General features: G+C 42.8%; 1 protein-coding gene across 5 annotated transcripts in view; it reads right to left on the bottom strand.

Moving 5' to 3' along the window:
• Nucleotides 1–24,317, bottom strand: part of LOC115138512 (membrane-associated guanylate kinase, WW and PDZ domain-containing protein 3-like) — a 145,955-nt gene extending 121,638 nt beyond the window's left edge. For 4 of the 5 annotated variants that reach the window (XM_029675418.2, XM_029675435.2, XM_029675426.2 and 1 more), the window contains exon 1: nucleotides 23,204–24,314. In XM_029675418.2, the coding sequence (XP_029531278.2) occupies nucleotides 23,204–23,510 (307 nt within the window). In that variant the 5' untranslated portion in view covers nucleotides 23,511–24,314. Of the gene's footprint in view, nucleotides 1–23,203 lie in introns of all 5 variants that reach the window. The other variant, XM_029675452.2, reaches the window with a different exon arrangement.
• Between the last annotated feature and the right edge of the window lie 1,338 nt (nucleotides 24,318–25,655).

Below are 25,655 nucleotides of genomic sequence, written 5' to 3'. Positions count from 1 at the left end.
AAGTGTGGAGGAGCTCAACTGGGTTCCATCGATGTGAGCCCTGTTCTGCTGCTCATTGCATCTGTGGCACACATTGCCTGGCCTCTCCTGCAGAGCCCTATGCCCAGCAACAATGCCTCCATATGGGTCACTCTCCCCTTACCCCTTTCCACTCCAGGCCCCTGGGCCAAGAACAGCTCTCCAAACCCCTCACCCCTCTCCCTGTGCTTGGTCCCTAAGCATGGCGCAGGGATTTTATGTCAGACAACCAGCCAGTGACAACATCACCATAGTACTGTAGATCTATGTGAATCCACTCCAGTGGAGCAGGGGAAGGGGGGTAAGTTACACTGACTGCTGGGGTCTTAGCTAGCAGGCCTTTCAGACATTCATTATTTAGACCAGCTAAAAATACATCAGAGGCAGCTCCCTAGCAGCACATGATGCATCTGGATCTCACAGGCAGGCAGGAAGGCAAGCAGGCAGCATCCTGCTCATTCTTTAGTCTGATGTGTAGAGAGTAGCTAGATCTATGGTACACCATAAGTAGCTATCAAGCAAATCATAAGCATACATATCTATGAGAAAACACCTAGAAATACGCCCAAACATATTTTCTCCCACACACACACGAATAGACAAGCTAATGCAATTCAGAGCGGCTCACAAACAGTATGACAGTACGCTAATTTGTACACAAGCACTCCGAGCATATAACACCTGAAAAAAAATGGATTAGTGAACCAGATATGTCTCATGGGCAGATTAGACTAAACTAAACTAAACATATCCCTGGTGAGTGTGAGATGCTGCTGCCCCGCTGCATTAAAACGGCTATGCATCATGGAAAATTAATAAGAAACACAGCCCATGAAATCAAACTGCTAACAGGTCAAAGATTGTACTGCACTCATTGTTAATTGCATTGGGGAGAGAATGTCAACTTAATTATTTCACTTTGAGCTAGAAATAATTCCCTGCAAATCAATTTAACACATTTCCAATGCAAGTCAGAACTCACACACAGCAGAACCCCCTAAGATATAACCAAGGTCCCAGGAGTCCAACAGCTACTCTGGTCTGAAATAGATCAGACACTGCTAATTGGTAAAACCGACAGTGGTAATTGGTAGCACATATTAAAAGAATAAAAACAAGTACACAAATACACCTTTGGCTTTATAGAATGACACATACCATATTGAATTCCCTATGTTTGGTAGCCCAAATAAGAATACATTTTTTGTTTTTTTACCATCAATAACATCTTTAATGGTTAATGGTCTGCAAAGAAAAATCCTCATCAGGGTACATATAAAAAGCATTTTGACTGCAGGTAGACTACCATCCATTTGTAAAGCGGTAGTGATTTCCAGTTTGGATAAATTGGCTTCCAGGTCTCCCCATGGACATCGACTGAATTGAACCAGCACCTTGATGTTGTCGATAGAGAAGTAAACAGATCAATTCTGCATTCAAGCACTTCAGCAGGTAAAGCCCTCTTGAGATTGCAACACAAATCACGTTGTTCTCCACACACTCCAACCGAGTCAAGCTCACTGTGCAAATGGAGAACATCACTTGCGTTCTCTACAAACGGCTTCTTGCGGCAGTGCGAGTGTGCAGACAGCATAGGCAACACAGAGATTCCAAAATACATAAGAGATGCATATCCTTTTACTATCATAAAACCCATACATACCAATTCGGTATAAAGCTGTGCAACAATGGCAGCCATGCACCAGGTATATTCAGGGAGGAATATGGGAACACAGCTTTGAGTGGAGCAAAGTAATAGCATGGGAAAAGGGAGCAGCGAAAAGCAGACAACTTCAAAGTAGAAATGTGAGCCGGTAGCGCAAAGAGAACTGATCTTACGTGACATGAAATCTACAGTAGGTTCTCAGCAGTCAGAAGCAGCTGGATATAAGCTCTTTAACACGAGGTTACATATCAGATTTCTCTCTAAAACCTTTCTGAGATTGTTCTGAAAAGTAACTCAGCTGACAGAGCTATCTTTAGTTGGAAAACAGGTATTTGTGGTTTGAGTGTGTGCATGTGTGTCTGCGTTTCTGCCATTTGGCCTACATGTACTATGTTTGAGTATTGATGTATCTGTCTCTTCTGTGGTGTTACAACGACCATGACAATTCCCCTGAGACTGTAGCATAACCTACATGATCTATCTATACTACTGTATCTCCATGACCTGTCACCTAGCCCTTTCCTGGAGTCCATGTGTACCAGAATGGCTGTCCAATTTCTCCTGTCCTCCCACAGGTATGGATACAGGAATGTACATGTCCTGGGCCACAACACACCTACAATCTGGAAAGACAGGCTTATAGCCGAAACCAGACAGGTTAGAGCCTCCTTCCCACTAAATCAACACAAAGGGACGAGCATAGACAGTTCTCCTCAGCCCTCTGAATCAGTCCGGCTCTACAGTACATAATGGCCTATTTATCTAGCCATTGCTTTCTCTGCCAGCTCTATAGACTCTGTCATTAGCTTGCCCTACTGCCACCCCAACATGCACGCACGCACGGACGCGCACACATACACACACACGCACACACACGCACACATGCACGCACACATAGAATATTCCATTTAATCAGTACGAATGACACTGTGCACATATTACAAAAGAAGAAATACAGTTTTCTTTTTTACAGGCAACACTTGAATGATCAACCTTTTAACTCAAGGATTTGTGGTTAAGACACAGACACATATCTTGGTACGTTCCCCCCAGGGCCTGAACAGGAGGAGAAAATACATGTGTGTGTGTGTGGTACTGGGAGGAGAATATACTAAAGAAAGAAAGTGAGAGAAAGGGAAAGGAGAGGTAGAAGGGGAAATGGGGAGAAAGGGCACTTGGAGCAGAAATGCTTCACTGCCTCTGCGGCCTGCCACCTCGCATCACAGAGCAGAGGTTGACAGATGAATGCAGGAGCGGACCAATAATAGAAACCGTTTGGCCAGGAATAAACCCCTGGATAGGAAAGGAGCACAGACACATCTACGAACAGCACTGGGGTTTGGGGGAAAGAGAGAACATTCCTTCACATTCCTAAGAGTCCATACACTATACAAAGGAAAACCCCACAATGGCATATGGTTTACATTCTCTTAGCCTCCCTTTCTCCTCCCTCCGACCTCCTCTCCCATCCTCTCCGTCTCCTGCGGCAACGGGTCCATGGAGGCTCACAGAGCAGTACTAACACCATGTGACCTGCTCATCTGCTCGCTATTCCCTTCATTTCCACTAACCCCCACCCTTCATTCACATCTAAAATGTCGCCCGAGGATAGAGTTTGGTTTAGACTACTATCTGTCATTGTCACTTAAGGTTGATGTGTGGCCACCTCCACACACAATATTTTGCCATTCTGCCATGAGACTATGAATAAAAACTGTGTGGTGTGGAGGTTTTCATGTTGAGCTAATAGAAATTAAACTCAGGTGGAGTATAATAAGGCTGCTGGGAGGTCTTCCATGTCTCAATAAAACTCTATAATAACAGTCAGAGTGAAAGGAGTGATAAGAGAGCAAAACCCAGAGCTGGGAAGAAAATCAATCCAGCTTTATCACACCTCCAATGGCTTTTCAGAGACATCCATGACACACTGTGAAATCCAATACAGGAATATGACAAAAACATAAGCATTACAGAAAATAATTGAACTCTCTACTGGCACCAACATAATTTTTGGGGCGACATTTTATGTTCATAGTTGTCATAGAGTAAGATTTTACAACAGGGAGAATATTTGGAAAAGCAGTTGTGGATGGATTTGGTATAGACAGGGCATAAGAGTTCAGAGAAGGCTACAGAATGTTTTCTATCACGCTGGGTGGATCTGAATACCAATGGCTTTAATCATGAGCTAGGAAACAGGATCATCAGCCCAAGCGGTGCACTGTGAATGCTCATCCCTGGCTGCCTAACAGGGAGGTGGTGTTTAAACTCAGGTGACAGCCACATTGAGTAAAACATTTGTTCTGAAAACATTTGTTCTGTTCCAAACACGTCTGGTGTTCAGACACTCAGGAATTCAGTCTTGTGGGAAAAAAACACAACACCACTGTCCCGCTAATTAAAGAGGGTGTTCGCTCTGATCTTTCACAGGTACATTCTGAGATCTAAATGCGGGTACAGATATCAGACTGCGATTTGAAGACTATGAATGTAATGCAATTAGCTGTCTACAAGAGTGTGCAAAGCTGTTATCAAGGCAAAGGGTGGCTACTTTGAAGAATCTCATTTCTTTAACACTTTTTTGGTTACTACATTATTCCATATGTGTAATTTCATAGTTTTGATGTCTTCACTATTATTCTAAAATGTAGACAATAGTACAAATAAAGAAAAACCCTGGAATGAGTAGGTGTGTCCAACCGTATGACTGGTGCTGTATACTCACATTCAGTGCATTCGGAAAGTATTCAGAACCATTGACATTTTTCATATGTTGTTACGTTACAGCCTTATACTAAAATTGATACAATCATTTTTTTTGTCTCATCAATCTACACACAATACCCCATAATGACAAAGCAAAAACAGGTTTTTAGACATTTTTGCAAAGTTATTCAAAATAAAAAGCTGAAATACCACATTTACATAAGTATTCAGACCCTGACGCTACAAGCTTGGCACACCTGTTTTGGGGAGTTTCTCCCATTCTTCTCTGCAGATCCTCTCAAGCTCTGTCAGGTTGGATGGGGAGCGTCGCTGCACAGCTATTTTCATGGCTCTCCAGAGATGTTCGATCGGGTTCAAATCTGGACTCCGGCTGGGCCACTCAAGGACATTCATAGACTTGTCCCGAAGACACTCCTGCGTTGTGTTTGCTGTGTGCTTAGGGACATTGTCCTGTTGGAAGGTGAAGCTTCGCCCCAGTCTGAGGTCCTGAGCGCTCTGGAGCAGTTGTTCATCAAGGATCTCTCTGTACTTTGCTCCGTTCATCTTTCCCTCGATCTTGACTAGTCTCCCAGTGCCTGCTGCTGAAAAGAATAGCCACAGCATGATGCTGCCTCCACCATGCTTCACCGTAGGGATGGTGCCAGGTTTCCTCCAGATGTGACACTTGGGATTCAGGCCAAAGAGTTCAATCTTGGTTTCATTAGACCAGAGAATCTTGTTTCTCATGTTCTGAGAATCCTTTAGGTGACTTTTGGCAAACTCCAAGCGGGCTGTCATGTTCCTTTTACTGAGGACTGGCTTCCATCTGGCCACTCGACCTTAAAGGCCTGATTGGTGGAGTGCTGCAGAGATGGTTGTCCTTCTGGAAGATTTTCCCATCTGCACAGAGGAACTCTAGAGCTCCTTCAGAATGACCATCGGGTTCTTTGTCACCTCCCTGACCAAGGCCCTTCTCCCCCGATTGCTCAGTTTGGCAAGGCAGCCAGCTCTAGAAAGAGTCTTGGTGGTTCCAAACTTCTTCCATTCAAGAATGATGGAGACCACTGTGTTCTTGGGGCCCTTCAATGCTGCAGCAATGTTTGGTGTCCTTCCCCAGATCTGTGCCTTGACACAATCCTGTATCAGAATTTTACAGACAATTCCTTTGACCTCATGGCTTGGTTTTTGCTCTGACATGCACTGTCAACTGTGGGACCTTATATAGAGAGGTGTGTCTTTCCAAATCATGTCCAATCAATTGAATTTACCACAGGTGGACTCCAAGTTGTAGAAATATCTCAAGGATGATCAATGGAAAAAGAATGTACCTGAGCTCAATTTCGAGTCTCATAGCAAAGAGTCTGAATGCTTATGTAAATAAGGTATTTCTAAAAGCCTGTTTTAGCTTTGTCATTGTGGGATTTTGTGTGTAGATTGAGGAGGAAAGATATTTATTTAATACATTTTAGATTAAGGCTGTAATGTAACAAAATGTGGAAAAAGTAAAAGGGTCTGAATACTTTCCGAAAGCAGTGTACAGTAGAGAGTCAGGTTAGAGTTTGTGTCTACAGGGAAGATTTGAAGCACTCTGATCAACTCATGAATATAGTTCTGTTAAAGATGCACATTGCAGAAATAATTTCTGCAATTTCCTGGTTGCTAAAATCCCAATAGTTCACCTAATTGCAGTTTATGTGACAAAACAAACAAGTATAGTGTAGGAGAATCAATGTACCACCTAAACCGCTGTGAAATATATTTTCCATAACCAAAAATATAACATTTCAGTTGTTTGAGGCCAGTGTATAAACCCAAAACTAAAGGAAATAGAACAGATGTACTGCCTCTTAGACTTCAATGAGAATGACCCATCTATAACACGCATTTCAATGTGAATTTGGTCGGGTTGCCCAAAAAGTGACATTTTGCCGCTTTAACACCTCCATCAGACACGTGCACTGAATGGAAATATGTCCTTCAAGTCAGAGAGGAAAAGGCTGTCAAGGCTGCCTGACATCACTCACTTAGGAGGGACAGGTTATGACCAAACATACCATCAGCAGTAGATCAAGAGCGATAGCTGAATGGAAGCCGTCTATGCCAGGCATCAATAATAGAATCATGTCAGGTAGATGGAAAAGTATTCAACCATGAATACCACTATAACCACGAGGCTTGTTCAGTAGTACTATACAATTTCTGTTTCAGGTTCAACTGGTTTCCATCAAACTCCATTCTCCCTTGTCAACAACACAAAATCAGATTCTTTGCATGCCACAGACGTACAACAGCATGTGATCCCTGCCCTGTCACTGAGACTGTCACACAGAGCAAAGGTCCATAGTGCCTTAATTCATCACTACCCTCGTGTGCCTTCCAGACACCTCATGCCATAATGCCTCTTACTCCTGCCTTCCAGCAGCATGGGGATAAGGTCTCCACCACAGGGAGATGGAGATGGTTCCTATCTACCTGAGCAACAGGGAGAATGGGAGAATGACTATACTCTGGTTTCAAAGTGTATGTTGGGGTTTAAGTGCTGAGCGATTAACAGAAATGTTGGTCATTTTGTGGTTTGATTGCGTTGGTCCTGGCTAGCTTAATGATCAGGTCGGTAGCTAGCTAGCACTCGCTCATGTGGCTGCTAGCACCATTTTGAAAAGGGGCATGAGGGAAGCCCTACAGTAAGAGCGCATGCGAGCAGGCAATGCTGAAAAGTCATCTTTAGACGTGTTGTACTTTTTTTAAATGGAGTTTTGTAATTGACTAAAACAAGCAGATAACAAGAAGATTGCATTTGAAAAAGGTCAAGTATTTGCTGTGAGCCAATGGGGTAACCTAGGTAACCACAGGTTGTTTTCCCCACAGGCGGACAGGGCCACACAACGTTCTATCTAATACAGACTGAGAGTATAGGCAGCAACTCTATAGAGATGAGATGATGACTTAGAATGAAATAAAAGTAATCAAATAAAATATGCAATATACACAATAACTGAAATTGGTCATTACATGGCATGACCTGTTTTATGACAGAGAGAGGGGGGCTGGTGTGAATAACTTATGGTTAATAAGTGATGAGCAGTAATGGGAAGTCACCACCACCATTGGACTTTGTTATTTTAAAGATTCTATGTTGTTACAGCATTCATCCCACATAGTGCAGAGTGCATTTAGTGTCTAATCTTTTTGGAATTGAAAACCGTGATTCTTTTTTTAATAATCGAACCGAAACCGAACCGACTTCAAAAAGCACAAATCGCTCAGCACTACATGCAATGCAACACCATTGATTGATTCTCACTTCCATTTAAAATGCAGGAGAAAGGCACAAAGCTCACTCCATGACTCACATGGGTGGGACGGTACAGGTCTAGACATGCCCAACAAATAAGATTATTCACAATGGACTGATACTAAAGGAATAATGAAGGCTGTGTCATGTAAGCAGCCGTGTAACTATAACTGACAGTTATTTCAGGTTTATTAATTGTTCAAATGTCACCTTGCAAACAGACAGTAAATGCATTTCCATAATCCTCTCATAACCAGTACTGCAGGCATTGTTTGAGTGGCACTATTAATTTCCAACATAACATGAACATTCTCCTCAAGTAAACTGTAAATCAAATGCAGCCATGCCATGGCGAGGCTGGGCATGTGGTTTATGATATGGATGTTGTCTCGACAGACACCCATCTACAGAGCGTCCCCTTCACATGATGGGAGCCAAGCAGCAGCAGTTGTCATGCAGTTCAGCCAGGGAGAAAAGAGGACAACCAGGCTGACAAAGGGACAAGAGGCAACCATGTCAAAACAAAAACTGAGTATCTGTAATGAGCCGGTGCAGAGAGACCATAATGCTGCACCACCTGCACCATACAACTACTGTACACAACCCCCGGCAGAGAAAGAGAGAGACACACGCACATACACACACACACACACACACACATCCACCGGGCCTGTCAAACCAGGTCAGGCCTAAATCACCACTACAGATGTAGGATCTTAATTTGTTCACAATTTTGTTGCTGAGAATTTTCCTGTACGCAGGAAATGCAGATGAGTTTTGTGATTTACATAAATTCACTGAAAACCCACACTAACACATGGTTATAGTAACAGTATTGCACTTTTCATGTAGCTTACTTTTGGCAAACTAATAGCCTAACCACTGAACAAGCAACATTATGGACTAAACGTTAAAATCCTGTTGCTGCAGGATTATTTTGCTATGACAATATAGGTCAAATGAAGATCCTACATCTGTATCCTTACTAAGCCACAGCTCAGAACACTCTGAGCAAATGTGTTCACAGGCCAGGCCAGGGGCAGCATCACTTATGAATATTCATAGCCATTCACTCAAGAATATCACAAACCGACATGGCATGACCTGTTTTATGACAGAGAGAGGGGGGCTGGTGTGTTAACGTTAATACATTTATGGGTTACTTATAACATATCACTACGCATTACACAATAAAAACGGCTATAAAACCATGCTCATCTCCTCTACTCACCCTTTAAAAGTTCCTCCATCACTGAGTCAGTACCCCTATATAAACCGGTTTATAATCAGATCACAGCCAGAGAGGTGGCTCCACTGCTGAGTTATTGCATGTAGCTGAACTTTTTAACATATAGTGTTGTGTGGAGACCCATGTGTAAGAATATGGGGACTGATTAGCGATGGTCTGTGCGTGTGCGTGTGTGTGTGTGTGTGAGAGGGAGATAGAGCTCTGCATGTCAGCTCTATGAGTATGCCACTGCTGCTCTTTGTAATCAACAGATCAGAGTGGATCCCACGGTGAAGATATCACAAACACTCACACAAACACACACACCTCCCCTTCTCCGCCATGGGGTCTGTGGCTCTATGGGGAGCCTATGGGGATTACAACAAATGATGTAACCTCTTAAACACAGACGTTCTCTCAGGACATTACTTTCTAGTTGCTCTTGGTAATCCCATGATCATAGAGCTAGAGGGGAGGGGCAGGTTTGGCGAAAGGCAGATCTGCATGTAGATGCTTGTTATGACAGAATGTGTTCTCAATAACCTAGTTAGCTACCTTGGTAATAAAGGTAACACAGTGCCTTCACAAAGTATTTACACCCCTGACTTACGGCCACACAAAGGGGTTGCCGCCGGGAAATTTGAGGCATTATCAAGTGTTTGCCAAATTGTAAATGAGAGACTGATGAAGCGTGTACAGCCTGCGCAAAAAAACTAAGCAGAGTTCATGCCTATCATTCAACTTTTTTCAAATCATCATTAAAGTCGCATTATGCAGCCTTACAATGTATTAAAATCAAAACATATAGCCCAACAAATGTAGTTTGTTAATAACTCTACATTAATAACTCTAAATTAAGCATATAGGAGTACCTATTTCTTTGTTAACAGCTCAACACAGAATAGACGCATGTGCGTACTCCCTCAAATCGTTTGGAGACAACGTCCTTTGAATTTTATTCAGCTTTGTTCAATTGTATTCTTCATACTATAAATAATAATATAAATAATATAAAATATTCTAAGCCAATCTTGTCTGCTAAATTAACTTGTGTAGCCCACAGCTATTATGCAGAGCCAGATGAGGATCTAACATAAGGACAACTTGTCACGGATCCCTCCGGAACTTTCATCACGCACACCTGTCCCCTATTCCCACTGATTAATATTTGTATATATGTGCCCTTTGGTTTCCATGGTCTTGTCGATTACTGTTACAATGTCCATTGGTGCGTGTGAGTACCTGTGCTGTGTGTTTTGGGCTTTCGTGCCCTTGTGGATTGCGCAGTTGATTACGGGTCTCGTCCCGTTGGTTAATCAGTGTGCGCGTGTGTATTTATTCAAGGTACTCCTCGCTCTTTTGTTTGGGTTTCAACCCTGTGTTGTTGTTACGTGTTTGTTTGGTATTCGTCCCCGTACCCTTACACGGCACGCTGTAATTTGGGTAAGAAATTTTAAAAACTATTACGAATTCCTGCACCTGTCTCCCGAATCATTGTTACCAACGTGACACAACTCAGAGTATGCTATTCTGTTCTTCTGAAATAAATTACATTTTCTTCATATCATATTTCTTCAGACCTGTATAAAATAAATAATGGATTTATTGTGAAGGTGTAGGCTATATTACATGGCTGTATTAGACTTTTTAAAATGTAGATGTTTCAAAGGTCTGCATCAGTGTGGAAGCTAGGAGATAGTAAATGTGTTTATGTTAACTAACGATCAATTACTATGAGAGCAGCAGTTCTTTGCTTGACAATTTTGTGACCTGCCACAGCCCTAGTTATGGATATGCTTGTAATTGTTCAGGATTAAAAAGAAATGGAATGGAGCTAAACACAGGCAAAATCCTAGAGGAAAACCTGGTTCAGTTTACTTTCCACCAGACATTGGGAGATGAATTCACCTTTTAGCAGGACAATAACCTGAGAAAAAGAAGAAACCCGCACACTGCTCTTGATAGTATCATTTCTCTTCTGACTAAGGCCTTGAGGCCGATAAATAAAGCTTATTAAAGAGCGGTGATACTATCAAGAGCAGTGTGCAAGTTTCTTATTTTTTTCTCATTTTATTCAACTGTTACCATGCACCTGCAAAAAAAAGATAGCTCAGATGTGCGAGTACCTTTAGAATTTTAAATTAGCAGGACAATAACCTAAAACACAAGGCCAAATCTATACTGAAGAATTTCGAAAAGAACAATGGGCAAATGTGGAATAAGTCAAGGAGTATGAATATTTTCTGAAAACACTGTATGTGGCTGGACAACTCTGATCTGGGATTTGTTCAGCTCCATCACACAATCATGACTGCCATTTTGCTTAGCCCTGCCTAGGGTGGCTCAGTCTAAAGTACACTGTGAAAAGCCCAAAGTACAAAGAACGAATTCAACTGGAGTATCCAATGCTGTACTTTGAAGGGAGGCATGAGGAGAGGAGCATCTTGTTGATTATGGGGGTTAGAGAAAATCCCAGAGCTCCTGGTCGTAAGGTTCTGGGAACCCATGTCGTCCTGTAAAGGGCTCTTCAGTCAGTCTGAGGGTCTGCCGCTGTTGCTATCTCGGCTCTGTAATGTCTAATTTGCATTCGTCGACACACAGCCAGTAAGGGAGGCCTAAGAGCGTGGTGCTGGCCAGCATTAAGTTTCCAGAAAGCCAACTGTTCTTCGGTCGCCACAGTGGGCGACAGTGGGCGAATATTAAAACACCTGGGTATTGTATAGAGTAGGTTGAAGTTCTGCTGTTGATATTATTTATGGAGGGCACAGTTTGGTACTACATTTTATTAGGAGTATCCTTTTGTAAAAAATAACTTCACTGCTCTCATTCATTGAGTACGTTTACATACACACTAATAATTCAATATTTAACTGATTATGGCAGAATGCCAAGTCTGGCATTAGTCATGTAAACACCTCATTCTGCTTATGTATATATGTTTTGTGTTTTGTTTTAATTACGATCTTGTCTCATCACTGCAAATCCCCAACGGGTTGGGAGAAAAGAAGGTCAAGTCATGCGTCCTCCGAAACATGACCCACCAAACCACACTCAACACCGCCCGCCTAACCCGGAAACCAGCTGCACCAATGTGTCGGAGGAAACGTGGTCACTGTGGTAGAACATTTAAACGTTTTAAACAAACTATTATATTAACCTGACAATCCACAATAATCACATTGTTGTATGCATGTTACCATGCTCATTTTGTCCTTACCTGGGACTGACTTTGGCATTCATGCTATGACAGACTATCTATTTGAGGTGTCCGGCAATGGCCTGATCCACTGTTTTAGTGCTCAATGTGTGTGATGCCTGCCTGTATACACACACCCACAGACACAGACACAGAAACACAAACTTTAACACGGCCCTGGCACAAACCCTGAGAAAGCCATCTACACTCCCTGCCCCCCTCATATCGTCATTATCATCAATACAACACAGAGCTGTATCAAACTGCACACACACACACACATTCTCTCCATGGCTGATGTTTATGCCGCCTATCAATTTTGCTTCAGTCAGAAACCTAAGCTGGTGGCTAATGTTCCTTTTAAAAGAGCACGGTAATTCAAATGTCCAGGCCCATTACCTGGGAGCGATTTAAAGGTGACCTGAGTTCATCTTCCAGTGGATAAACACCAATGAGGACAAAATAATAAATGCTGCTGAATGAAAAGTGACACTCTGGTCTGGGGTAGTTAGTCAGTAGTGGCTATTAGTGGCATCTCTCATCTCTGACCCATGCTGAAGGGGAGAGTCAATGACTGTCTTTCCGAAGGCGGCTAGCGCTCACTGTTGCATAAAGATAGTGTCCATCATGAACGGGAGCGTTTCGGTCAGTAACTGTATTACCAGTCCCTAATAATGCAAACAACCAGTCAGATAATGACTCTCAACTGATCAACCACCACTCCAGAATGACACACACAATACATCTCTCAACCCAACCTAATGAAGACCAGCCCTGGTGAGCACACTTTATTATGTTGTTTATTCTAAAATACATAATGAATGATTGTGATATTTCAGTAAATTATTCCATTAGAAGCGAATGCACTGCTCAGGACAAAGCAATGTGGTTATACATCAAGGTCGCGACAAGAATAAATGGCAAATGCAATAGCTATTGGCCTTACCATCGATGCTGACTAAAAAAGAGGGAGAAAAAGACAGGGACTCTCTATATGACTGACATCTGGCAAAATACTCTCCCAATATCCCAAAATATCCCAAAATCATTAGTATTCAGACCCCTTGACTTTTTCCACATTTTGTTACATTACAGGCTTATTCTAAAATTGATTATATAAAAACAGTTCCTCATCAATCTACACACAGTACTTCATAACGACAAAGAAAGAACAGGTTTTTATAAATCTTTACAAATGTATAAACATTTCTATGAGACTCCAAATTGAGCTCAGGTGCATCCTTTTCCATTGATCTTCCTTGATGTTTCTACAACTTGATTGTAGTCCACCTGTGGTAAATTCAATTGACCTGAAATTTTTTGGAAAGGCACATACCTGTCAATAGAAGGTCCCATAGTTGACAGTGCATATCAGAGCAAAAACCAAGCCATTGAGGTCGAAGAAATTGTCCGTAGAGCTCCAAGACAGGATTTTTTTATTTTACTAGGCAAGTCAGTTAAGAACAAATTCTTATTTTCAATGACAGCCTAGGAACAGTGGGTTAACTGCCTGTTCAGGGGCAGAGCGACAGATTTGTACCTTGTCAGCTCAGGGGTTTGAACTTGCAACCTTCCAATTACTAGTCCAATGCTCTAACCACTAGGCTACCCTGCCAGCTGAGACAGGATTGTGTTGAGGCACAGATCTGGGGAAGGGTACCAAAACATTTCTGCAGCATTGAAGGTCCCCAAGAACACAGTGGCCTCCATCATTCTTAAATGGAAGAAGTTTGAGCAATCGGAGAGAAGCACCTTGGTCAGGGAGGTGACCAAGAACCCGATGGTTCTAGAGTTCTAGAGCTCTAGAGTTATTCTGTGGAGATAGGAGAACTTTCCAGAAGGACAACCATCTCTGCAGCACTCCAACAATCAGGCCTTTATGGTAGAGTGGCCAGACGGAAGCCACTCCTCTGTAAAACGCAAGACAGCCAACTTGGAGTTTGCCAAAATGCACCTAAAGGATTCTCAGACCATGTGAAACAAGATGAGTTGGTCTGATGAAACCAAGATTGAACTCTTTGGCCTGAATGCCAAGCGTCACGTCTGGAGGAAACATGGCACCATCCCTACGGTGAAACATGGTGGTGGCAGCATCATGCTGTGGGAATGTTTTTCAGAGGAGGGACTGGGAGACTAGTCAGGATCGAGGGAAAGATGAACGGAGCAAAGTACAGAGAGATCCTTGATGAAAAACTGCTCCAGAGCACTCAGGATCTCAGACTGGGGCGAAGGTTCACCTTGCAACAGGACAACGACCCTAAGTACACAGCCAAGACAACGCAGGAGTGGCTTCGGAACAAGTCTCTGAATGTCTTTGAGTAGCCCAGCCAGAGCTCAGACATGAACCCGATCTTAAAATCTCTGGAGAGCCCTGAGAATAGCTGTGCAGCAACGCTCCCCATACAAACTGACAGAGTTTGAGAGGATCTGCAGAGAATAATTGGAGAAACTCCCCAAATACAGGTGTGCCAAGCTTGTAGCATCATATCCAAGGAGACTCGAGGCTGTAATAACTGCCAAAGGTGCTTCAACAAAGTACTGAGTAAAGTCTGAATACTTATGTAAATGTGATATTTCAGTTGTTGTTGTAATCAATTTTAGATGAAGGCTGTAACCTAACAAAATTGTTTTTTTTAATAGAAATTTGCAACAATGTCTAAAAACCTGTTTTTGCTTTGTCAATATGGGGCATTGTGTGTGTGGATTGATGAACAACGATTTAATCGATTTTAGAATAAGGCTGTATGTAACGTAACAAAATGTGGGGAAAAATGAAGGTGTCTGAAAACTTTTCGAATGCACTGTATATCCTATTCCTGTGACCTTTTCCCCTCTCCCTCCCTCTATCCCTCCCTCCTCTGTCTCTTATTGCTCATTAAACAGTGACATTGTGACCTATGTTGCCACTGTTACACGTAATTCCCCAGGTACTGGAGGACTGTGATATCCCAGAAGCCCCAGCTATGCCCCAGTGCTTGAATAACATTTGATTTGATTTGATTTGACAGGGGCTGCTGATGGACAGGAGTTCATCAGCCAATCATCACACATATGGTCTGGTTCAAAAATAACCAATTCAATCTTACATCAAGTAAAGATAGGCATAATTTGTTTCTATGGAGGATGCTTTGTGCCTGTAAGTAACATTGTGAAATGTTTCTTTGTTCCTTTTCTGTGACTAAGAATACAACCAGTCCCATATAGGAGCAGCTCCAGTAAATTCACACACACTGTAGATCAAGCCATCTGTCACTGTCAAATCTTCACACAGAAGCTATAACCATGAGCCAATCCCGACTCAGAAGCTCCAGCCATCATCCATTCCTAAAGTAGAAGCTGTAGCATTCAGCCATTCCTCACAGACTATAAGCCTCCTTTCCCTTATGTTTTCTATTCCAAGGCAATGCTGGAGAGTGAGAGCAGGACCAATTTAATTATGGTGGGACTAATGAGAGCACTAGGGACTACAATGTGTTTTAGACATTACAGATTTACTGTAATACCACCACCACCACGCAACACACACACACACACACACTGGGGAGAGTACGGAGAGTAGCTTCCTTGCCTAAATTAATTATTGAGCACTAGGAGTAGGGTTGGGATCGACTTCACGCTCGTTTGTTTTCCAGTTGTTCTGTGCATCCCCCTCTCCCCCCTCACCGCTCCCACATACACACACACACACACACACACACCATTGCGTGTGAGACTGGTGTGTTCTTAAGTGAGAGGTTTAGATGATGTCTCCGGAGAGCTAGATGATATGGGAAGGCCTGTGATGTAGGCTAGCTATGTAAGGTTAGGTGAGCCAACAGTGAGGGCTGAGCAGCTGCCTACGGCTCTGATGGCAGACGGTAAAAGAAGCAGAAACAGAAGCAAAAAGAGGAAGTGATGTCATGAAAACACATTGTAACAAAATAAAGCAAAAAGACCAGGATATTTAAATAATAGTATTTTGTGTGATTTTGTGTGTTTCCGGTGTCCATGGTGATTGTAGTAGGCTACAGAAGAAGTGCTCCTGCAGAAGAACATATCCCACGCATTCAGCGATTATTATTACTTTGCCTTCTCCTCGTTGAGACGGCAACCACTTATTTTCCTGAACAACTGGTTGCTGGCGTGCAATTTATTCTCTCAGAACCACCAAGATGAAAGCAAATAGGAGGGGGAAGTGTGTGTTGGTGTGGGGGGGAGAAGAAAAGAAAGAGAGATTGAAAAAGAATGAGAGAGATACATAGAGAAAATCATTAATGAGGAAAGGTTGAGCAGATTGGGATGCTTTGGGCATGGTGAAACACAAACTAATTGTCATGCTCTAGTACTGCGACAGCGGCAGCTCACTTCTTAGTTTCTGACAGGCTCACGTGTCCCTCTGTTGCACGGATGCTGGTGATTAGTGTTAGTGGCCTGCTGGTGGTAGACTGAACAAGGATGTGAAAAACATGCTATTTGTAGAGGATTAGTTTGACATACTGGGCCCATCACCTGCTGCTAGGAACACAACACAAGCCCTATCAAATGTGTAAAGCGTTCCAAAATCCTGATGCCAAAAAGCATATAACTGTACTGGGCCTGCAGGAACTTTTCACATCATGTTGACTGATGTACATATCTAGGCTACTAAGCTCTACTTCTCCGATGTCAATATTGCCTGGAGTTCTCTGTGCCACTGCTGACATATTTTGGGAGACTGGCTAGCTCAGCTCTGTACTCTCTCTCCAACTAGAACAGGAGCCAGATGTTTCTGCCTAACCAGGGGGCCTCTCAGCTTGTGTTCCCTCCAGTTTTCTGGCAAGCGACCGACCCACACAAATCTCATTCTGATGACAAAGCAGGGCCTGTCAAGAGGAGGACTCTATCGAGACTGGAGAGCCACTTCCCAGATATGAGTTGTGCATTAGCTCGATTAACCCACGCCCACCATCTCTATTGCATACCATTACAGGGCGCAGGATTGGATCCACTTGGGCCTCCCAAGTAGTGCAGTGGTCTAAGGCACTGCAGCGCAGTGCTAGCTGTGCAACTAGAGATTCTGGGTTTTGAGTCCAGGCTCTGTCGTAGCCGGCCGCAACCGGGAGACCCATGGGACGGCACACAATTGGTCCAGCGTCGTCCGGGTTAGGGGAAGGTTTGAACGGCAGGGATGTCCTTGTTGCATCCCGCACTAGCGACTCCTGTGGCGGGCCGGGCGCAGTGCACAATGACACGGTTGCCAGGTGTACGGTGTTTCCTCCGACACATTGGTGCGGCTGGCTTCCGGGTTAAGTGGACATTGTGTCAAGAAGCATTGTGGTTTGGTTGAGTTGTTTCGGGGGACGCACGGCTCTTGGCATTCCCCTCTCCCGAGTCCGTGCGGGAGTTGCAGCGATGAGACAAGACTGTAACTACCAATTGGATACCATGAAATTGGAGAGAAAAAGGGCTAAAAAAAAATACAAATAAGGATTGGATACGTTCCTCTATATTGGCGTAATCAGCAGGTAATGTGAAATATGGTTACGTGTGTGAAAGACAGAGGGCTGTCAGAGCCAGGCTGCTACACTGCCTTCAGCACAGTGGGACCCACTGTAGACAGACACAGCATGCACACCATTACATAGATTCTCTATTGAATAATAGCACACATCACAGGAGGTTGGTGGCACCTTAAATGGGGAGAACTGGCTCCTGGTAATGGCTGGAGTGGAATGGTATCAAATACATCAAACACATGGGATGTTTTTCAAAATGCATACTACCGTGCTCCGAGCACGCAAAATTGAAGCATGTGAGGGTCAAATTATGTGAAACGGAGCACGGAGGGCACTTCTTGAGTGCGTACTCCATTTGTACATATTTTGAAGCATTCATCGATGCAAGCTTCAATGGAAAGTATGCAAAGAAATATGATACAACCACGTAAAAAAAACAATGCAACATTTCTTGAAATCAATGGCAGCCATTATTCTAGTTGAAATGAGAGAAAATACACTCCGACTTCGGAATTAAATGTTGCCTATTCACATCTCATATGTTGGCTGACTAAAATATTTTATCTTGATACGTTAATAAATACATGCTGTGTTAATATTGGCATGTTTATCTGCCTACGTACTGTTGATCGTATGCCCATAATTAGTTAATACGGCTAACTGGCTAGATACTACTGTTAGCTAGCCACAAATAATTGTTAGCTAGCATACCCAAGAAGAATTGACAACTATCTTGCATAATATTAGTTTTAGGTCATAGTTTTTGGTCACTATCTGGATAGCTACATTATTACGATTCACATACAGCTAGCTTATAGTTATGAATTAAAATGGTTGCTTTGTGTACAGTGGCAAAGAAAAAGTATGTGAACCCTTTGGAATTACCTGTATTTCTGCATAAATTGGTCATAAAATGTGATCTGATCTTCATCTAAGTCACAACAATAGACAAACACAGTCTGCTTAAAATAACACATGTCATGTATTTATTGAACACACCATGTAAACACTCACAGTGCAGGGTGGGAAAAGAATGTGAACCCTTAGATTTAATAACTGGTTGATCCTCCTTTGGCAGCAATAACCTCAACCAAACATTTTCTGTAGTTGTGGATCAGACCTGCACAATGGTCAGGAGGAATTTTGGACCATTCCTCTTTACAAAACTGTTTCAGTTCAGCAATATTCTTGGGATGCCTGGTGTGAACTGCTCTCTTGAGGTCATGCCACAGCATCTCAATCGGGTTGAGGTCAGGATTCTGACTGGGCCCCTCCAGAAGGCGTATTTTCTTCTGTTGAAGCTATTCTGTTGTTGATTTACTTTTGTGTTTTGGGTCGTTGTCCTGTTGCATCACTCAACTTCTGTTGAGCTTCAATTGGCAGACAGACAGCCTAACATTATCCTGCAATGTCTTCATAAACTTGGGAATTCATTTTTCCGTTGATGATAGCAAAGCAGCACCACACCATGATGCTCCCTTTACCATACTTTACAGTTGGGATGAGGTTTTGATGTTGGTGTGCTGTGACTTTTGTTTCTCCACATATAATGTTGTGTGTTCCTTCCAAACAACTCAACTGTAGTTTCATCTGTCCACAGAATATTTTGCCACTAGCGCTGTGGAACATTCCAGGTGCACTTTTGCAAACTTCAGATGTTCAACAATGTTTTTTTTGTACAGCAGTGGCTTCTTCCGTGGTGTCCTCCCATGAACACCATTCTTGTTTAGTGTTTTACGTATCATAGACTCGTCAACAGAGATGTTAGCATGTTCCATCAGGACTACCTGGCCTGATAACTCCTTGCTGACCCCAGTCCACCTGGCCGTGCTGCTGCTCCAGTTTCAACTGTTCTGCCTGCGGGTATGGAACCCTGACATGTTCACCGGATGTGCTACCTGTCTCAGACCTGCTGTTTTCAACTCTCTAGAGACAGCAGGAGCGGTAGAGATACTCTGAATGATCGGCTATGAAAAGCCAACTGACATTTACTCCTGAGGTGCTGACCTGTTGCGCCTTTGACAACCAATGTGATTATTATTATTTGACCCTGCTGGTCATCTATGAACATTTGAACATCTTGGCCATGTTCTGTTATAATCTCCACCCGGCACAGCCAGAAGAGGACTGGCCACCCCTCATAGCATGGTTCCTCTCTAGGTTTCTTCCTAGGTTCTGGCCTTTCTAGTGAGTATTTTCTGGCCACCGTGCTTCTACACCTGCATTGCTTGCTGTTTGGAGTTTTTGACTGGGTTTCTGTACAGCACTGTGACATCAGCTGATGTAAGAAGGGCTTTATAAATACATTTGAATTGTTGATTTGATTTGATTCCAGAGATTTTGGTAAGTCTTTAGCTGACACTCTAGGATTCTTCTTAACCTCATGGAGCATTCTGCGCTGTGCTCTTGCAGTCATCTTTGCAGGACGGCCACTCCTATGGAGAGTAGCAACAGTACTGAACTTTCTCCGTTTATGGACAATTTGTCTTACCATGGACTGATGAACATCAAGGCTTTTAGAGATACTTTTTTTTAACCCTTTCCAGCTTTATGCAAGTCAACAATTCTTAATCTTAGGTCTTCTGAGATCTCTTTTGTTCGAGGCATGGTTCACATCAGGCAATGCCTCTTGTGAATAGCAAACTCAAATTTTGTGGGTGTTTTTAATAGGGCAAGGCAGCTCTAACCAACATCTCCAATCTTGTCTCATTGACTGGACTCTAGGTTAGCTGACTCCTGACTCCAATTAGCTTTTGGAGAAGTCATTAGCCTAGGCGTTCACATACTTTTTCAAACCTACACTGTGAATGTTTAAATGATGTATTCAATATAGACAAGAAAAATACAATAATTTGTGTGTCATTAGTTTAAGCACACTTTGTTTGTCTATTGTTGTGACTTAGTTGAAGGTCAGATCAAATTTGATGACCACTTTATGCAGAAATCCAGGTAATTCCAAAGGGTTCACATACTTTCTCTTGCCACTGTATATCTCTATTGCCATTGTCCTGGGAGATGGTTCAGAGAATGGGTAAGTCCATATGTCAATAGGGCTAGCTAGCCATGAAAAATGTACATCTACCTTGCATCATATTAGTTTTTGGTCATTTTTGTCTGTTTAACTAGCTGGAGAGCTAGATTATTACAATTAACATAATATCTAGCTGATAATTATGAAATAAAATGTTTGCTTTGTGTATCTCTTGTTTTGTCTATTGTTGCTATTGTCCTGGCTAGAAGAAGTTTCAGTAAATGGGGAGGTGAAGCCTGAGATAATACGGTAGGGAAAGTGCGAGTCCTTCTCAAATGTAATGTTTTATGCGTTCTTCACACTCTTGTCTTCACAAGAACGTCCTCAAGAGAAAGTCGTCGGAGAATGCACTTGGAGCACAGTAGTATGCCTATTTAGAAACACCCATGGTTTCCATGTGTTTGATGCCATTCCATTCGCTCCTTTTCAGCCATTATTATGAGCCGTCCTCCCCTCAGCAGACTCCACTGGCACACATGCCACCTAACATAGGTTCTAGCCTTTGGCTCTCTGTGCTATTTTACATAACAAAGTGGGTTATATGTGTGTGAGGGATGCCTTATGGCTCATTGGTGTAGATGATGCATTAAATAGTAGAAGCAGGCTGAGGCCTTCGTTAGCTCCATGACTACAACTTCCATGGAGACTCCTCCTGTCCTCTCACAATGCCTCCTCAGTCACACTCCTCCACATGAGCACCACAAGGCCTGTCTTCACCCATGCTCTACCAATGTTTTCCAGCACAGCTTTGCCCTACTACCGTAGCTACTTTAACCAACATGTAGGCAGGTTCATTAGGATTCAACCCTTCTCAAACAGCCTAATTCATACTCAGAGGTGTTCCCACACAAAAGTGATTCATACTACACTCCCAACTCCTCCTCCTAGCTCTTCCTCTCAGCAGATAAAAGAAGTCCACCAGCTCCAGGTTCCAGAGGAGAGAGAGAAGAGGATCCTGGGAATAGCAACAGTAGAACATCTAGTGCACCAATCTCTGTCAGCTCCCCTCTCCCGCCAACCATTCGTGCTGTGCCACAGCTTCCTGGTAACAGCTGATCCTCCAGGCCCATCGCCACCACACCACCCTGTACCGCACCGCCCCCCATCAGCGTGGAGGCAGTAACACTCACTGCCTCAATAATGCAAGAGATGTGAATTAAAAAATGAGCTTACCGTGCAGGAAACACTGTGTGCGCATGTGTGTGCATCTACGTGTGCAAAGACAAAACACACAGGCGCACGGCGCGATTGTACACACAGGCGCACGGCGTGAGTGTACACACACACACACACACACATACTATTATAGCATAAAATTACATATACATATCATACAAAAAGCTGTTCATTATGAGAGTTTTGACCTTTATGGCAGCAAGTACATTTCTATGGAAGAGCCTCCACAAGACAGTTCAAGCCCTCACTGTGACCCGTCATATGTATGACTGATACAATTCACGGACTGGTAAAGAGTTAACTCAGGTCGTTGTTGCTGCTGGTGATTGATGAATTTGAAGTAGAAGGTGATGAGGAATATTGCCATCACTACAAGCTTAAGAACAAAAACAGCATAGTGTGGGAGTTGAGCCTAGATCCAAAGGCTGGGCTGATTCCTTCTCCCTTCCATGCCCTTTATTAATCATCCTTGGTTGGTGGGGCATAGAGCGTGGTGCGAGGAGCTTTAAGTTGTGCAGTGGACACACACACTCACACACACTCACTCTCCCAAACATAGCTGATCTTCAGGGCTACTGGCCTGGAGGCCTAAGACTCAGTCTCAGTTGTTGTTTAGATATTCCAGTTCAAATACACAACAACAAGCCAGTCATCCCCTTCCTTTATACCAGATAAACAGACAGCCAACCTTCCAGTCTGGCTGACCCATGAGGCCCTACTCCTCAGAGTGCATATAGACTGCAGAAACCAGGGTTCCAATAGGATCATAAGAAAGGAACTCATGAAACCAGCATATAGCCCTTAAGAGGCAGAGGTAAGGACCATGTCTGTGGAGGGGGTTAAATGACAGACACATCACTGTTTGAGGTCATGTCATATCAATGGCAGATGTGCATCTGTCAAATTACTTGCCATGCCACTCCTATCGCAACCAGCAATATGAGTGGCATTGTCATTTATCAATAACACAATACAAAGGGGATTTCTCTGAGGGCATAAGAACATTAAATCAGACTTGACCAACGCCCAAAGCCGAATGGGGTATGTGATGAGCCCCAGAAAGTGATGGACACTGACTCCTCCACATGATTCTTGTGTAGTCATTCAACAAAGGGCACTACATTGTGTTATTGCATGGTAGCTAGAATAAGCTGTATAATAACCTTGCACTATAAGTATGCACATTCATTCTCTGAGAGAAAAGGGGTTAGAATAAATGGTAAATACCCCCATAAAAGACATGTACTTACTTACTACAGGACATCTACACAGGGTATTGGAAGACTACTCTACAACTGGTAGTTGGTAGACTACTCTGGCATAGAGCGTATGTTAATGTCAAGCGAGGCCAAATTTGCATATCAAATACTTGATGTAAAATGGCACAAAAGTTAGAGGAAAACGAGGGCGCACCTGGTTTGACAGTCTTCAAACGAATGGGCTCCCGAAAGTGGCGAATGACTGCATGCGTGTCGCGGTTTGTAAGTCCACTGATGGGGGTTCCGTTGATCTCCAACAAAACGTCCCCAAAATAGGGCATTCTCCCGACGTGGCACACCATCACATCCAACTTCATCTGGCCCAAGTAAGGGAACTCTCCGTGTTCGGCACCCCCCAGCACCTCCACCACATTGCCGAATTCTCCGAGGCTTCCCCATGACACGGCACACTCCTGCACCTTGCTGGACCAATGTTTCTTCTTTTTCAGCGTTCTGGACATACTGTATCCTTTTGATGTTGTCTGTCACTGATCTGAAATTGTCTGTTTGGTTTTGTTTTGTTTCACAAGCACTAAAGCAGGAGCAAATATGGTCGAGCAAAGACTTCTAATCTCGAGTTATTCCCTGGTTCTGGTCGGAGTTTCATTTCTCTGTTATTATTGATCATTCACTTTTGGGAGCCAGCCTGCGTCATGGAGGAGGTATTCCCGGCAATGTGTAAATAAATGTAATATTGTCCAGGAATAAACCACAGTAATCCCGGAGTAGCACCACTGTCAATAAAAACCAGTACGAGCACCCCAGTAGCTGGCTGTGCCACTGAAAGTATGTCCGTTGCAAAACTCCGAATGTTCTATGTGCGTAAAACAATAAACAAGAAAGCAATACAATGTCTAAATTAATGCATAAATGCGTGTTAGCCTCCCCATCACCCTATCAAATGTTGTTTTTTCTTTTTTCCTAAACCTTTGGCTGTAAATAGTCAAAACAAGGTATCCACTCACCTCACCATACTGTGTGAGAGACAAATCTGCTCGGAGATTTAGAATCGTAAACCGTACAGTGCGTCAACGAGAGTGCCTTTATACCTGTGACTAGACTAACATAACGACGACACGAGCCGTTTTCTATCGCATCATTCACTTAACGGTCATTTATTATCGTTCCAGGTGGTAGTTCGGATCCTACGCGTTTTGATGTAGTGACAACCGCGACCCCATCCGTCGCCACAGGTTTAAACACACCTGGCACCGTGGTAGCACCAAGCGAGATGCGTGAATCTCGAAACGCCCAGATGTCACTGCGCGTCGTCCAACTCAACCTTTTCGGCAGGCTCCATCCTTCGGAGTATTGTAGCAGAATGAACACTGAAAAGACTTGCATACACAATATAGTGGGTCACTTTTAGCAGGCTTATATAATAGTAGCCTACATAACTCAACTGTATAATAGCGTATAACCAATACACAATTTGCCAAAATAGAATCCAACATATTAAAATATTAAAATAAAGGCTATAAACCTGGGGTCTTTACACTTTTGCCTGCCTCCCTGGCAAACAGGTGACCCCCCCATCATATCTTATCAGAATTATTTTCACGCCTTGTTTTACCAGGTGAATGATAATGACAAAATATTTTTAAATTAATAGATTTGGTAAATAGTTTTTCATTATTTTCACCTCCCCGCATTATTATTGGAGGTCACACTTTATTTGGATCGTCTGGATTGTCCATCTGTAGTTATACTATCTGTTGATAAACAAATGCTTGCTTGCTAAGTATATAGTTAGGGTTAGGATAAGGGTTAGTAGATAGTTGACATGTTACTGATAGTCTGTAGAGCATCTACAGATGGACTATCCAAATAAAGTGTTACCTAATTGGAAGAGGAAGTGTAAACTCTAACATAGCCTAGAAAGGTAACTCAAAACACATTTTGAGTAGCTGTTTAGCTGGTTAAAGGGAAATACACTCAAATCCATATTTAGGTCATTTTTTAATTAGCCTAGTGTTAATACAGTCCCAAAATGTTTTGCATGTCAGCAGTCAAGATTTAGGACCTTCAAGAAGCAACGTGTCACTTGCCACATCATCATCTGTATCAACAGTGGAAAAATTAGTGGATTTTTCCTTTAAACAAAAGTCAGCCATGTGTTTCAAAAATGTATGTTCAAGTCAAGAAAGCTTACCAGCAGCCAGCGGCACTTCCCGCACTGGTAGCCTATTATTTTTCAAAGCAGATGTCAGATACCTCAGTGAGTATAATTTGCTTCAATGAGTGTCATTTGTATAATCATTCCAAAGAAAATATGCTCCTCTTTTCTACTGTAGTTATGTTATTCACATATTTATTGTTGCTAGCGATATTCGTACAAAATAGATGGGAAAAAATCCCCCTGGTTGAATACCCCTGCTATAACAGTTTGTATAAACTACGTATAGCCTCTTTATACATCCTTATTATCACATGTTACCAATTTAGAAATTTAAAAAATTCTGCATGCTTTCTCTCAGTAGTTATTGCATGGAAGAATGATTTGGGTGAAGATGAGTCCTGTTATAGATAACAGGAAACTTTAGAATTCCAAATATAGCCTACACGGTTGCTGTTAAAACGCATTCAAATTGGGAGACCAAATTGCT

The sequence above is a fragment of the Oncorhynchus nerka genome, linkage group LG2 (assembly GCF_034236695.1).
Source record: "Oncorhynchus nerka isolate Pitt River linkage group LG2, Oner_Uvic_2.0, whole genome shotgun sequence".
In the NCBI taxonomy this organism is placed as follows: Eukaryota; Metazoa; Chordata; class Actinopteri; order Salmoniformes; family Salmonidae; genus Oncorhynchus; species Oncorhynchus nerka.
The sequence above is the reverse complement of the archived record's forward strand: the minus strand, read 5'-3'. Positions and strand labels throughout refer to the sequence as shown.